Below are 13876 nucleotides of genomic sequence, written 5' to 3'. Positions count from 1 at the left end.
TGTATAAATAGGGGCGATAATCTCAGGCGAATCCAGGAACTTCGCAGTTCTAACCAAGAGACCAAGGCGGCGTTGGGCCGTCTGGACGGAACATCTGTATGAGTCTAGTCTGACGACCATGCAGTGCATAGGTAACTCCTTCGCAGAATGACTGCAGGCATTAGTCATATTGGAAGAATACATTTCCACATGCCTGTCTTATAGGGATGTTCCTTGACACGCTAGCCTAAGGCCGATATGCGACGAGACCTAGTTGACAGTCTCAGCCGCCCCTCTCTGATACCGTAACGCTCCCCAGCGGCTCCGCCATGTAACCCTGGCACTGCTCGTAGGAACTCTCAATTGTGCGTAGCTGTACTTGCCGGCAGAATACAGAGATCCTGACTCGTCTACTGATGTCCTTCCATAGGTATATCAGGAGAGTTAATGCTCACTGCTGCAGCGGCAGACGTTGTTGATAAAGTCCCGGATCTGAACGCTGCCTGCGCCGTCTTTGGCCAGCTACCACTGCTGAAACAAGTACCTATACCCAAGAACAGAAGACCCCCTGCTCCTTTGAGTTGCAGAAATCAAAATCAGGACTGGGATAGGGCAAGAAAGAAATCGGATATATTGACTAAATGGATGCATGCTGAACGTTCATGAGCCACTCGTCGTCAAACCCTCTTGTACCCGAGTACAATGGTATGCCGTGGTGTGAACGTAAGTAGTTCCAGAAGATATCATGCACTGCTAGATATGGAAAGTTCTAATACAAGGTACCTTTCATCAAATCTGGACATGGAGAAGGAATATAAATTATTGAGATTAGAGCACCGGGTTCGTCACATGACGTCGAGCTTCGCGGCTTCTCATTCCCCGCTGCCGAGAGCTGTAGGGCTGGAAGCGCAACGCGACTTCGACCAACATCGCGACGAAGAAGTCATGACAGTCCGCATCGTTCCAATTGAGAGGCGGCGAACCAGGCATGCCTTTCCAGCCGAGACGGCCGGGCTTTCTTGGGGGCTGAGGTAGCCGCTATGGAGAACGTACCGATCGCAGAGCTTGCACCGACGATACCGGCGTCAGATGCGAAAGCCGTCAAAGCCATTGTGACGCTGATATGGCCCTACTCATCCTCCACGAGAAGCTGCGCGGTCCTACTGGCCGAGCATGACTTCCGATTACGCCAAAGGAAAGGCCAGGTTAGGGTGCGATTTAGCGGGCGGAGTGCGAGAGCTGTCGCCGAGTCGGGGATCGGAATCGGAGACGAGGTTACGCTGGGTCTCTCGGGTGCAAAATGGCTAGCAGATGCTGGAGAGGTCAAGACACCAGGACGAAGCGTGGATTGGGAGCTTTTGTACGGATGCAAGCTGGCGCTGCAGGTTTGTAGGGGCGCATTTGTAGGGACTAGAGGAAGGATGCTGAATATATTCAATTGACAGGTCGTTCGGGATGGGCAACAAATTGCCAATCTGAGCGTAGACGAACCTGAGCCAATACCTGTGTTCGAGAATCCATCCCAAATGCCGGCTTCTGCTATCCCGGCCGTCGACCGCGTTAATGGCGGCGGCACCCTATCATCTTGGGCTTCTCCAGCTTTTCTGAAGCGAGTACGTCTCTCATCAGGTCCAATACTTGATACTCCATACGATCACTACGCCGAACCTGGCGGGGACACCAAGGGACAGGGCAGGAAGAGAAGACGAAAGTCATGGAAGGATGTGGGGATTTGGAAATACGCGGCAAGAACTCCCTCGCCGGAGAAGACCGACATTGATGAGATGTCAGCGGAAGAGGAGGTTGAAGAATCTGCGCAGGAAGAGGAGACTAGGGGTTCTAAAGCAGCTGCACAGCTCCCACAAATTCCGTTGTTGGCGGAACAGATTTCGGAGGACCAGTTCGAGCGCGAGGCGGATATAACCGCAGTCACACCGTCGGACAGCGATGGGGCACACCAGATACAGCTTGGCATGGAGATTGCGGGTGATGCCACGGAGCTGAACACTGAGTCTAATCCGCTGTCAGTTGAAGCAGCGGCAGTAGAACGCCACATTGACGTCGTGGACTCTGAGATGCCGCCCACGGTTCCATGGAGCGACGACATTCACGCCAGTGCAGAAAGCCTGACTAGGGCAACACCACCTCCTATGCCGGACGCGCAGCTCGATGCTGAGGACGACGGAGGAGACACAGAAGTTGACTCCGAGATGTATGACGTTCAACAATCCGAGGACGAAGATATGACAGGAGACTCGGGCCTTAGCGGTTCCCATGAAGACCTGGGGCAATACTATTCTAATATGGATGAGTCGGAATCGAGCGAAGATGAGTTCGGCGTAGAGGAAGAGTATGACGAACCTGAGGTGGAGAGCGAAAGAGAACTGCCAGCCCTTCAACGTCAACCGGAGGTTATCGTCTTGAGTGATACAGACGAGGATCAAGAGAAAGAGGGTGTTGACGATAACTCAAAGGCCGAGCAGGAAGTCAATGTGGCACATGAGGAATCTGAATCGGATCGGGAGGGTATTACGCACCAGGACCATCAGCCTGTTATTGCCGTTGAGGGAGTGACGGCCGTTATGAAAGATCCAGTCACAGTGATGCCTCCACCTATACTCCCCTTATTGCAGACCAATGTGGCCAGTGGATCTTCGGACATACAAATACCTAGCGGTACACTGGATGCACCTCGAACGCCGATCCTGCATCCACTGACGTCGTCCACTCTACCGCTGCCGTCTCCATTTCCTGGGGAGTCTGATTCCTCAGTCTCTTCTTACATGAACCACCGCGCCATTGCGTTCCCTAGCGTTTCAAGAGATGCCGCGGAAATAGGGTTAGAAGCAATAGCGCAGCCACTGGATTCAAGAAACGTCGGGGAGATTGGGAATGACCAAGTACAACAGGATGACGACTTACACACTGGGGATGCATCTCCTCAGACGCGCTTCTCTCAGGCCTATCCCTTCGGCCTTGATGGCACGACACCCTCGCGAGAGATATCAAGCATGTCTAGCCAAGGTATGCTGGAAAAGGTGGGCATTGTTCGCGACGAAGAAGCAGCGAGCACTCTAGGAGCGTCTCAGCGGGACGAACCCCCTCAAACGCTTCTCGAAGGGCCGATTGAGGAGCGCTTTGATAGAGAGCGTAAGTACCTCGCAAGTGGAGAGACTATGGATGTTGCTGCAGGAACCGAGGTGCAAGAGACTCCTCCTAAGCTGTTCGAGAGAGCTAGCGAGGAGCAGTCTATTGGAGTCGATCTGCAACCTGTACAACGTGGCACGTCTGCTCAGAGTATGGAAGAGCTTAGTGTCATGCCTGAAGCAACCGTCATCGAACTGTCCTCTGGAGAGGACTCCGATACGGGCCCTGAAGGCGAGGCAGAGGAAGATGACTTTCCATCTGGTCAATCTGAATTAGACGACCCTCGCTATGTCTATGAAGTTCTTGAGGATGACACAGAAGAGGACAGCGAAGAAGAAGACGTCGAAGATCAGGTTAGTGAAGAGCAGGACAGCTCTGTGTCTGTGGATGAGGGAGACACTGCGCCTCAAAGTCCAACTTATGATTCGATGAACATGAAAGCGGAGCCGTACTGGGTGCCGCCGGCGTCCAGGATTTGGGAGCCTAGTACATTGTCCAGGGTGTACAGTCCAATCCGGAATGACGAGGAAAGCGCCTCCAACGCGTCTCCTAGTCAATCATCGGAGAGTGAAGGCGAAACACAACCGCCGGTCGACGACCCGCCGTCGTTCTTAGGATCCAGCCCGCCATCTCCACAACGCCAGCGTAAAACATCTACTCAGGACCCCCCCGATGGACAACTTCTGGCAAGCGCGTCAGCTCAAGATGCGCTACAAGAGACTCTACCAGAGCAGGCGACACAACAAACAGTCATCTCACGAACTACAGAGATCATTGACCTTGGCAGTGGCAGCGAAGATGGTGAACCCGTCGACGACGTGGATGACGGTGCTTTTATGGAGACAGACCATCCCCATGTAACAGAAGGCGACGCTCTTTTGAGAATAGAACACTGGGACGTGCAGAATGATGATGCGCGTAAGAAAATCAAACATCCGGTCAAAGATATCCACCTGGAAGTTGTTTATCCTGCCGCAGCAGCCTCTGAAGCCGGCACTTCTGACTTCTATCCGCTCACGTCTTCGTCGCCCTTGCGGCCAAATTTGATACCGGAAGTATTGGATCTGTCCGGCGTCGAGCCTGACTACATGTCGTTCAGACCGACTCCCCGCAGCAGTCAGATCCCGCTAAGTCAACTTGCTCCGAGCTTCACACAGTCTTCGCATCTCAGACGGGTAATCATCAGAGACTCTGAGGAAGGGAGTGTGGATTCTCGACGATCCCTATCGACGGAACCAGAGAGAGCAATGGGACACGATATCTCCATGGAAGACGGCGAATTCCTGGACGAGTCGCAGCAGACCGAGCTAGTATATCCTGCCTTGCCGAATACCATACCAGAAACAATTCCCGACATCACAGCATCGCAAATAGTTGAGCCCGTAGAAGATGCCACCACAGGGCTTGATGGAAGGAGCGACGAGACAATCCGGCAAAAGCAGCCTGCGGAAACCGCCCATGAGGATATGTCAGTGGAACAAGACACTCCGCGACGCGCTCTTGCTCGGTTAGTGCGGTATACCGGATATGAACCACGAGGACCAACTCCCTCACCCATCACGTCATTCGTGACTGAGAAGAAGACAGCTTCACCTGAACACGTACTTTCAGACGTCATTCTCGCTGAGCCGTTGCAGACCGAGCTATCGCAGGCCGAAGAAAGCCAGACTCAGCCCGCTTCATACCTTGGGCACCGGCATGAGAATTCGCTGTACAATCGCTCGTCTTATCTTCATAGCAACCTCTTGACTCCTGATCCCAGCCAGCAGCTTCCAGAAGTCTCCCCCGCATCGCCACAGCAAACATTGGATGAAAGTACTCTGCCAGCAACGCCCCAGCTTACTCAAAAGACTTCCGCATTGTCATTCAGCGAGGTTACGGATCCCTTCAAGGTCGCAACACCGCCTGACAAACTAAAGCTCCAAGAAGCTGCCGTCCGCTTCTCATTCGGTGGCCCTCCTACCATCAGGCCACAAACGAATCAGCAGCCGCACCCCAGCACGAGGGGTGAACCTCCCAGTTCCCCACCGCCGACCCAAGAAGAAGTTTCCAGCCAGTTCGCATACACCTCAGGCTTGCACAAAGCTCCCGAACGGCCTACTAGCGCCTCCTACTCTAACGAGATGCGACAGTCAGCCCCACCCTCAACCACCAGACCAATTTCTCCGCCATCGTATATCCGCCCACGCACCCACGGCCTTAGGACGAAACAGTCGTACTACACGCCCCTCGCCAGTCTGAGCAGCTCGCTGAACTACCCACCCTCATCACAGGATGCAGGTGTTGATGTGCTCGCTCTCGTCATCCGCGACACATCGGCGCCGAAGCGCGCGGAGAGCGGCCCGAAGGACTGGCAAACTGTCCTCAGCATCACGGATCCGTCTCTCTTCATTTGGAAGGCGGAGGAGGGCGGGAGCGGCGAGGTCGCGGAAAGGCAAGCAGCAACAGCATCACCTACGAGGCGGATCCAAGTTCAGATCTTCCGCCCCTGGAAATCCGCCCTGCCGCAAGCAGAAAAAGGCGATGTGGTCCTGCTCCGCAACTTTGCTGTTAGGAGCCGCAAGGGCAAGGTCTTCTTGATGAGCGGAGAGGCTTCTGCATGGGTGGTGTGGCGGTTTGGTGCGAGGAGACCGGCTGAGGCGGCGCCACCGGGTGTTGCGTCGAAGTACGCGTGGACGAGGAAGGAGAGCGCTGAGAAGAGACTCGGGACGGAGGAATGTAAGGGGCCGCCTGTTGAGGTTGGGGATGAGGAGAGGGATGAGGTGCAGCGGTTGAGGGAGTGGTGGAAGAGGGTTGAGGCGATGCGGGTTGGACAGGCTGGGGGTGCCGATGGGGAGGAGAGCCAGGGCGTCTAAGTGGCTTTTGGTACATGGCGTTATGAATAAGCTGCATTTTATGTGCACCATTCTGTGGACTAAAAGTACAAGTATGAGTGTAAAAGAGTTGATGGGCAGACTTCGGCATACTGTCATGATTCAATGAGAGTCCTGTGTTTTGTCTTCAGTCCGTCTGTAACCCGCTGGTGTGGTCAATGGGTTTGGTCAGTGCTACAAACCATTCGAGCGTTTCAATCACTGCCATCAGAACGAAGCATACGAGTTGAACTGCGCCTGGCAGCCTTCTCATCTAGAACGTCTATAGCACACCACATAACTCCTCAGGCCGACTAGCTTATGAGAAATCAATCCTCCACCCCTTCCCAATCCCCACCGCCGGATCCCTCACCACGGCCCAACTCGCCTTCCCCGCACCCCCCTCATGCCAAGTAAGCCCCACCTCCCTCCTCCGCCGACTCTCCTTCGCGCCCTCCTCACTCACCCTCACACTCTCCTTCCCCCTCCACTCCGCTGGCGCATTAACAACCACGACCTTCTCAACCCTCACGCCACCCATCTTCTTCAGCCACTCCGCCGTCTTCGGCCCCTTGGTCGCCGCATCCGTACTCGTGAGGCTCTTCGTCTGCGCATCGAAACTGAAGCGCCGGTGTATGTGTGCGCCTTGCTGGTAGTCGAAGCTCTCGCCGTCGTCGAGGTAGAGACTCCCCTCCGCGTTTCCCTGAGAATCCAACACCACGACCAGGGTGAAGGGGTCCCATTTCATGAGCCCGGAGCTACGCCGTGGCCGGTCGCGCCGCGGAACGATGTGCCCACCGCGCATGAGGAGCGGGATCTTGTCCAGTGGTGCTGGGACAGTCACCGCGCCCGGTCCGCGATAGACAGTGTAGTCGAAGTAGTCGTAGTAGGGCTCTGCGTCCGGGAGGTGGATTGACACCGACTCCGCGTCCTCGGTCACAATAGGCTTAGCGAGCAAACCCGTGCTGCCAATATAAAGTTGATCGTCGACATCAAAGCCCTTCTCGTCCGCGGGGAAAGCCCAGAAGTTCGGGCGCACGATCGGCGCGCCGCTCGTAGCCGCTTCGTGGAACGCCGTGTACCACACAGGTAGCAGCTGGTACCTCAGGCGAATCGCCTGCGTCATGATGCCCGTGTAGGGCTCGCCGGCGAGATACGGTTCGCGGCGGCGGGAGTCGATGTGCGCGTGGGCGCGGAAGAAGGGGTAGAAGGCTCCGGCCTGGTACCAGCGCGTCAGGAGCTCCTTTGAAGGGTTACCGAAGAAGCCGCCCACGTCTGCGCCCGCGAAGGGGTAGCCGCTGATGCCCTGGTTGAGCACCATGGGGATCGAGGCTGCGAGGTGGCCCCACTCGGCAGTGTTGTCGCCCGTCCACATGGCGGCGGTGCGCTGGGAGCCGGCGAAGAAGGCGCGCGTGAGGACGAAGGGGCGTTTGAGCTCGCCTTTCGCGCGGGAGAGGAGAGCTTGGTAGGTTGCGTTGTGGAAGGTTAGGCCGTTCAGGTTGTGCACGTCGCGGTGCTCCCAATTGCCGTGATGGAGATTGTCTTTTGGCATTGTGGTTTCGGGGCCATTGAAGACGGAGGGCTCGTTCATGTCGTTCCAGATGTAGGTGTTGGGGAAGCCGAACTTGTCGTACTTGAAGAGGCTCTTCCACCATTCGATGGCTTTGGGGTTGAAGCAGTCGACCCAGTGGGAAGAGCCGGGCCAGCACCACCCTTCGTAGGTCTTGCCCTCCTTGTTGTGCGTCGCTAGGTCTTTAGATTTGAGGTCTTCGACGATGGGGTAGTTGTCTGTGTTCTTGATGTGTGGGTCGATGATGACGACCATTTTTCTGTCGCGCGCCGCCATGTGATCATGCATCTTCTTAGGGTCAGGGAACATCAGCGGGTCCCAAGTGAAATACTTCTTTTCGTGAGTGTATTCAATATCGAGCCACATGATATCCAATGGGATCTTGGACTTGTCGAATTTGCGGTCCACGTCCATCACATCCTCACCGCTAACATAGTTCCAGCGGCTTTGATGATAGGCGATGGCAAAATACTGCGGCAGCTGTGTGAAGCCAGTGAGCTCGCCGTATACTTGGTTGATGTCCTTCGGTGTGGGTCCGAGGAAGACAAAGACATCCAAGATGCCACTTTCGGAGATCCAGTGCGTCTGAGTGTCCGTCGTCCCAGTGATACCTAGGCTCATTTTATTGACTGCGCTTTTGCTTTTCACAATATCAACCCAAGTCTCCGCAGCGTTCAACCAAAACACGGCAACGGTCGAGCCCTTTCGGTGGGCCTGCATCAGGGGGATGGCTCCGTAGAGCGTCATCGGGTTGTCCAGCTCGTACTCGAAAACGTCGGCGTTGTAAAGCCGATACGGGTCCGAGTAAGCGCCATTTCCACCGCTAAAACTTGTGTAAGTAAGATGCCAGACTCATGCCACGGGTTATGACATACCGTGTCTCCTCGAGCGATAAGCTGCTGGCATGCTCGGGGATACCGTAAACATGCTCGTAACCAGGAAACGTGATGTCAACAGCCACGCTCTCCGGGCCCTTTGGCTTGCTATCCGTCGCTCCACCGAAAGACTCGTCCCACCACGTGCTCTCATCTTCCGCGTTCTCATCGACGACCGCATTCTCTCCCTCTTCCCCCTCTTTGACCTCCTTCTTGACCTCCGGCCGCCAATGCTCAATATTCAGGAAGCCTCGCTCATTGAATACAACATGCGTTTCACCATCTCGTTTAAACTCGATCGTGAAGGGCGAATGCTTTACGACAGCCTCGAACGTTCCCGCGGGTCCATAGTGTACTCGCGTGCTTCCAGCTTCGGTGTCTCTGCCCAATGCTGCGCCCTTGCTGCCACTCACGTCCCCAATAATCACGTGCTTGGCGGCCTCATCATACCTCTTCTTCTGTGCTTTGCTGTCATGCCGCAGCTCGATGTCCCCTGTCTGTCTCCTTTTCTCATCCAAGGTAACTCTAGCTGAGCCGGATTCGAGGAACGTGACCGTGAGTGGTAGAAGCACAAATTCGCTGGTGGAAGAGACAGTCTTGAGGACAGTGCCAGTTAATTGGCCATTGGAGAACTTGATAGACGAGGAGTCGAGGTTGTAAGGGGTCTCCCAGGCGCTTGAGGAGGCGGCGGCATCGGCGTAGGCGCGGTTACGGTGGCAGAAACCGGACTGGGTGCATGTCTTGAAGTTCTCGCGCTTGACCATAACTGTTCAGCGATCAGCGCCCCATGTCTATTGCGTTTGCTGGTCAATGGCTGCTTGCAGAACGCATAGCAGGCTTCGTTACCTGTACTCACCGACTGGAGTAATCAAGCAAGAAATGACAGAAAGGAAGAGAAGGAGAGCGGCTGACCCTCCATGGGTCGCCGTACACCTGAGTATCATGATCAAACAGCGGGGGGAAGCTCCAATATGTGCGGCTCCCGTTGCTTGATATTAACAGCTCTCGTGTCTTGAGTGTTAATCGAGCTCCGTACGTACCGGACTGCAAGATGCGCAGGCTACGTGTAGCATTCATCACAGCCAGACCCCTGCCCAGCCAAAATGCCCCACCACTCACACACGGCTGCCAGCTTGCTGCCCCACCACCATTTTTGTGCGGATAGATATTTGTTCACCGACATCTTTCCAAAAGTCCTGCCATATAGGAGTCCTCCGTCTAGAACACAAGACATCTGTACATCACACTTCAAGCAACCACAAAACAGCAAGCAGCAAACATGACCACCGAGCAGACGTGGGTGCTTCGAACAACGCTTTGATACGGTGTAGCTAACAGCTGTCCAGCTTCATTGCCGTCAAGCCTGATGGCGTCCAGGTACGACGGCTCTTCCATCAACTCAACCCGTTGAGCACCGAATCGAACCACGAGCAATGGCATCAATTGGACTACACTAAACACGTCGACAGCGCGGCCTGATCGGCCCCATCATCTCTCGCTTCGAGAACCGCGGGTAGGTTGCATTGTGCCTCACCATTCCCATCACTGTGTGTTCTGGGGCTGACAATCACCCACAGCTTCAAGCTCGTCGCCATCAAGCTCGTCACCCCCTCCAAGGAGCACCTCGAGAAGCACTACGAAGACCTGAGCGACAAGCCCTTCTTCAAGGGTCTCATCACATGTACGCCTCCAAATCTTTTCAGGAGCCCGACTCTCGCCGTCCGTAGACACGACACGGAACACATCACTGACGAAGGGACTTGCTAGACATGGGCTCCGGCCCCGTCTGCGCGATGGTCTGGCAAGGCCGCGACGTCGTCAAGACCGGCCGTGCCATCCTCGGCGCCACCAACCCACTTGCTTCGGCTCCGGGCACCATCCGTGGTGACTTCGCCATTGTATGTCATCTCAAGTAACCAAGGCTCTCGTGTACAGATGCTGACGACTGCAACTCAGGACGTCGGCCGCAACGTTTGCCACGGCTCCGACGGCGTCGAGAGCGCCAAGAAGGAGATCGCTCTGTGGTTCAAGGAGGGAGAGGTCCAGGAGTACAAGCAGGCTCAGTTTGACTGGATCTACGAGAAGCCGTAGATGGTGATTCGGGACCTGAGGGTCGGTGGAATGGCAGGTAGCGGGCCCATTTCATGTAGTGAGAAGTTTAGACGAAACGTTCACGCACAAAAAGTAATTTGAGCGGATGTCTAAACTCTAAGTCTACTCTACGGCCTGCTATCATCAAGAATTAGGGAGGTACTTGCGTGAATGCAATATAAATGTCAACCACTTCGACTAACCGCCCTATCATTCTTGACTCAACACCTCGCCCGTAGCCGCTGTACCAACTGCTCTCAGGAGTTGGTCGTCAGGGCAAGCGTGATTGTCCCTAGAGACAAATAGTTCCACATTCCACCAACCGGGAGGTTTCGCGATGCAGCTGTCTCAGCGATCTGAGCTCTGACAGTGCTTCCCCAGGGTCCCATGAGCTTGATGCTGCCGTTTTCACGTTTTGTCACACGCTTTTCGACCAACGCACCGACTTTCGTCAGGAGCGGCTCTGTGACCCATCTCTTGTAGGCCCATCCGTCGCTGTCGCATCCCTAGCCACATCCATCTCTCAGGCCTGTTGCACTGCAACCGTTTAGATTCTCAACAGCGCCTACAGCCCCAATCCCCGTCTAACATTCTCTCTCACCCGCCTCTCATACTCGCCCCTGCGCTCCCTCCACATCTTCGCGGCGTCGATATTCGCAGGACTCTCGTCGTTCGGCTCGGCCAGCATGCTCATGACCGAGATCAGTATCTTCTCGACGCTCTGGATCGGCGACCAGCGCTCCGAGGCGTGCTCGTAGTGGTTCGGGTCATCCCCCGGCGCGTGCAGGATCGAGATGCAGACGTTGCCGTTGGGGTAGACTGGGTTGGGTTGTTAGCCAACCTGTTCTGCACTTCTAATGACTTCCCAGTTGCCTGGTTCTGATAAAGGTGGGGCAGCGGAAGGGAGACAAGAGCTGCCCTTAGCTAAGGGGCATGAACAGGGCAGTATACCATTTGGATGCCATATGTCGCACGTAAACTTCATTGTTGGCGGCGCGAGCGGGTAGTCCTTGGGGAACTTGAGCTCAGCAGGGAAGACGCCGCCCTCGAACGGCGTGCCCTCTGGGCCCTCGATCAGAGCTTCCCAGATAAAGATGTCGTCTTCCGTCACCGGGCCCGCGGTTATGCCTTGTGGAGGGTCGTTGGTTAGGTGTCTGTATTCGGTGAAGAGGCGTTTGGAGGCGACGGAGGTGGCCATGATGGGGGATTGAAACAGTTCGGGAACGTTGCGGAGGGGTGGGTGTGCGATAGGTGAGCGGGATGTATGTGGTGGCACGTTGGTGGTTGCGATTACGGTTTTAAGGAAGTTGGCTCGAGTGAGATGCACGTGATGGACTCAGCAGTAACACAAAGCAGTAACACAAAGCAGTAAGGCGAAAGCTGATTACTACATATTCGTCTAACAGCCCTGAAACCGAAATCTAAAAGAGCGGAGGGTATATTGAGGAAGGTTCGATGGCCATGATTCGTCCGTCTGTCCAGCTCCCCAACGCCAGGGCCATAACGCCCACCCATGATACAAATTTACCAAAACCATGCCATGCCCTATCTGACACGATCACAAGCCTAGAACCAGTCACCCCAGTCCCCACCACCATCTCCTCCTCCACCTCCGCCTCCACCGCCTCCACCGCCTCCACCCTGATCACCACCACCCCATGGCAACCCTCCCTGGTCTTTGTTATTGTCCCAAGGATCCTGCTGACCCCAAACATCCTCGCCCTGGTTCGGAGCGCCAGGCTGGCCTTCCTGAGGCGGAGGCTGGCCCTCTGTAGGCGGAGCGGCGGTAGGCGACGCGTCATCCTGCGCGCCCCTATTGCCATACGCTCCTCGCTGCATAGCTTCATAGCCGGCCATTGTGCCCGCACCGGCTATTGCGCCCTCGCCTGCGCCGAGTCCTCTTGCGGCATTTCCGGCAGCGCCTGCTGCACCCGCCGCGCCTTCAGCGGCACCGACTTCTCCCGCAGCGGCGCCCCCAGCAGCACCTGCGCCAGCAGCTTCCCCGCCCATGGGGAACCAGAGCGGCATAAAACCGAACCCACCAGAGCCACTATGCCGGCTAAAATAGTCGAAGTCGATACTGACAGCCGTGGCAAGCATAACCGCCCTCTGATCAAGCGTCATACCCGGCACGGCCTCCGCGCCCCTCGCGGTCCTCGAAATCAGGTGGTTCGGCTCAGCCGCTAAGCCCGCCGCATCCATGCGCAGGGCATACACGCCCGTATCGGTGAAGATCTCCCGCGCGAAGCCCGCGAAGTTGCGGTTCACGGACCCGATGAGGCGGTCGTCGGCGGCGCGCAGCGTGAAGTCCCAGGAGAGGAAGGGCTCGTCTACGTAGGCGAATTGGATGAAGCTGCCAGACTTGTCGGCGCTCTCGGCGACCTCGAGGGCTTTGGAGGAGGAGAGGGGGAGGTCGCCTGAGGAGAGCTGCGGGGCGTTGCTGTCGCGCTCGAGGTCGGAAATGTTGCGGTGCAGGAAGAGGTTGTAGCGTCGGCGGAGGGGCGCCCATTGCTGTTGGGCTTCGCCGATGAGGCGCATGTCTGATAGAGGTAGCGGGGATATCTGGGCGGAGGTCTGGTTGGCGATGGAGTTTGCGCTCGTGTTCTGTAGGGCGGTGGATGGAGTGTACGTTTCGGGCGTGCTGCCGTGCACAGCATCGAAGACGCGGATGCGGGAGTTTATCCAGGCGAAGGGCCGGTGGAATCTCAGTACCTCCCTCTCATTTCTGTCAAAAACGTGCGTGGTGAAGCTTCGATGCGTCCGGAAGGCCTGCCTTGCCACCGCATTCCCCAAGCCATGCTCTTGCTCCGCCAGATACCCAATGTGATTCCCGTTCGGATCCATGATGACGTATCGGTTCGCCTGCTCGAACCCCAGCATCACATTCATCATCTCCAGCTGGCGCTGCACAATGATCGACGAGTTGGAGAGCAGCGACGTCGCCGGGTGTGTCTCCTTGAGTATGCCATGGGGATCCTCCGGTATATGGACCGGCGAGAGGAGATTGTTCTCTTGCTTGTCAGCCGTTCGGAGTGCATCGGATACCGCCTCTACTTTCGAGTGCTCGCCGCGCTCCTGGGCTGGTGGTGTAGCTGGCGGATCCTCCGGTCGGCGTGGTATTCGTGGTGGTAGTCTTGAAGGTGGCGCTCGTTTTCCTATTGTACCTCGAGGACCGCGAGGAGCAGCGGTTGCTAGTGTACGTATAGCTTGCCGCGAAGGCCTGAAAGCCCATCTGGGGAGCATCATCTTTGGTGTTGTGGTTTGGTATGAGAGCAACGGAGTTGAATGATCAGATCAGACGTAATGCCAGTATACAAAGCTTTATCGATAACACGGCCGCCAAGAGAACGTAGCGGATTCTC

At 56.0% G+C, this 13876-nt stretch overlaps 5 protein-coding genes across 5 annotated transcripts; 2 read left to right on the top strand and 3 right to left on the bottom strand.

The window, feature by feature from the left end:
- Positions 1–1019: 1019 nt before the first annotated feature.
- On the top strand, positions 1020–5981 carry W97_02188 (uncharacterized protein; the record flags this gene model as incomplete). Its single annotated transcript, XM_007780089.1, has 2 exons — positions 1020–1364; positions 1425–5981. 2 exons carry the CDS (start codon positions 1020–1022, stop codon positions 5979–5981), a joined length of 4902 nt encoding a protein of 1633 aa, XP_007778279.1.
- Positions 5982–6297: 316 nt separating this feature from the next.
- W97_02187 (alpha 1,3-glucosidase) lies at positions 6298–9187 on the bottom strand (the record flags this gene model as incomplete). The annotated part of the gene is made up of 2 exons (XM_007780088.1): positions 6298–8371; positions 8424–9187. The coding sequence occupies 2 exons, from the start codon at positions 9185–9187 to the stop codon at positions 6298–6300; spliced, it is 2838 nt and encodes a 945-aa protein (XP_007778278.1).
- A 515-nt stretch (positions 9188–9702) lies between these two features.
- Positions 9703–10514, top strand: W97_02186 (nucleoside diphosphate kinase; the record flags this gene model as incomplete). The annotated part of the gene is made up of 6 exons (XM_007780087.1): positions 9703–9719; positions 9770–9800; positions 9893–9936; positions 10001–10104; positions 10191–10321; positions 10380–10514. 6 exons carry the CDS (start codon positions 9703–9705, stop codon positions 10512–10514), a joined length of 462 nt encoding a protein of 153 aa, XP_007778277.1.
- A 565-nt stretch (positions 10515–11079) lies between these two features.
- On the bottom strand, positions 11080–11712 carry W97_02185 (ubiquitin-conjugating enzyme E2-18 kDa; the record flags this gene model as incomplete). Its single annotated transcript, XM_007780086.1, has 2 exons — positions 11080–11333; positions 11466–11712. The coding sequence occupies 2 exons, from the start codon at positions 11710–11712 to the stop codon at positions 11080–11082; spliced, it is 501 nt and encodes a 166-aa protein (XP_007778276.1).
- A 368-nt stretch (positions 11713–12080) lies between these two features.
- On the bottom strand, positions 12081–13760 carry W97_02184 (uncharacterized protein; the record flags this gene model as incomplete). The annotated part of the gene is made up of 1 exon (XM_007780085.1): positions 12081–13760. The coding sequence occupies one exon, from the start codon at positions 13758–13760 to the stop codon at positions 12081–12083; it is 1680 nt and encodes a 559-aa protein (XP_007778275.1).
- Between the last annotated feature and the right edge of the window lie 116 nt (positions 13761–13876).

This window comes from Coniosporium apollinis, assembly GCF_000281105.1.
Source record: "Coniosporium apollinis CBS 100218 chromosome Unknown supercont1.8, whole genome shotgun sequence".
Lineage (NCBI taxonomy): Eukaryota > Fungi > Ascomycota > Dothideomycetes > Coniosporium > Coniosporium apollinis.
The sequence above is the reverse complement of the archived record's forward strand: the minus strand, read 5'-3'. Positions and strand labels throughout refer to the sequence as shown.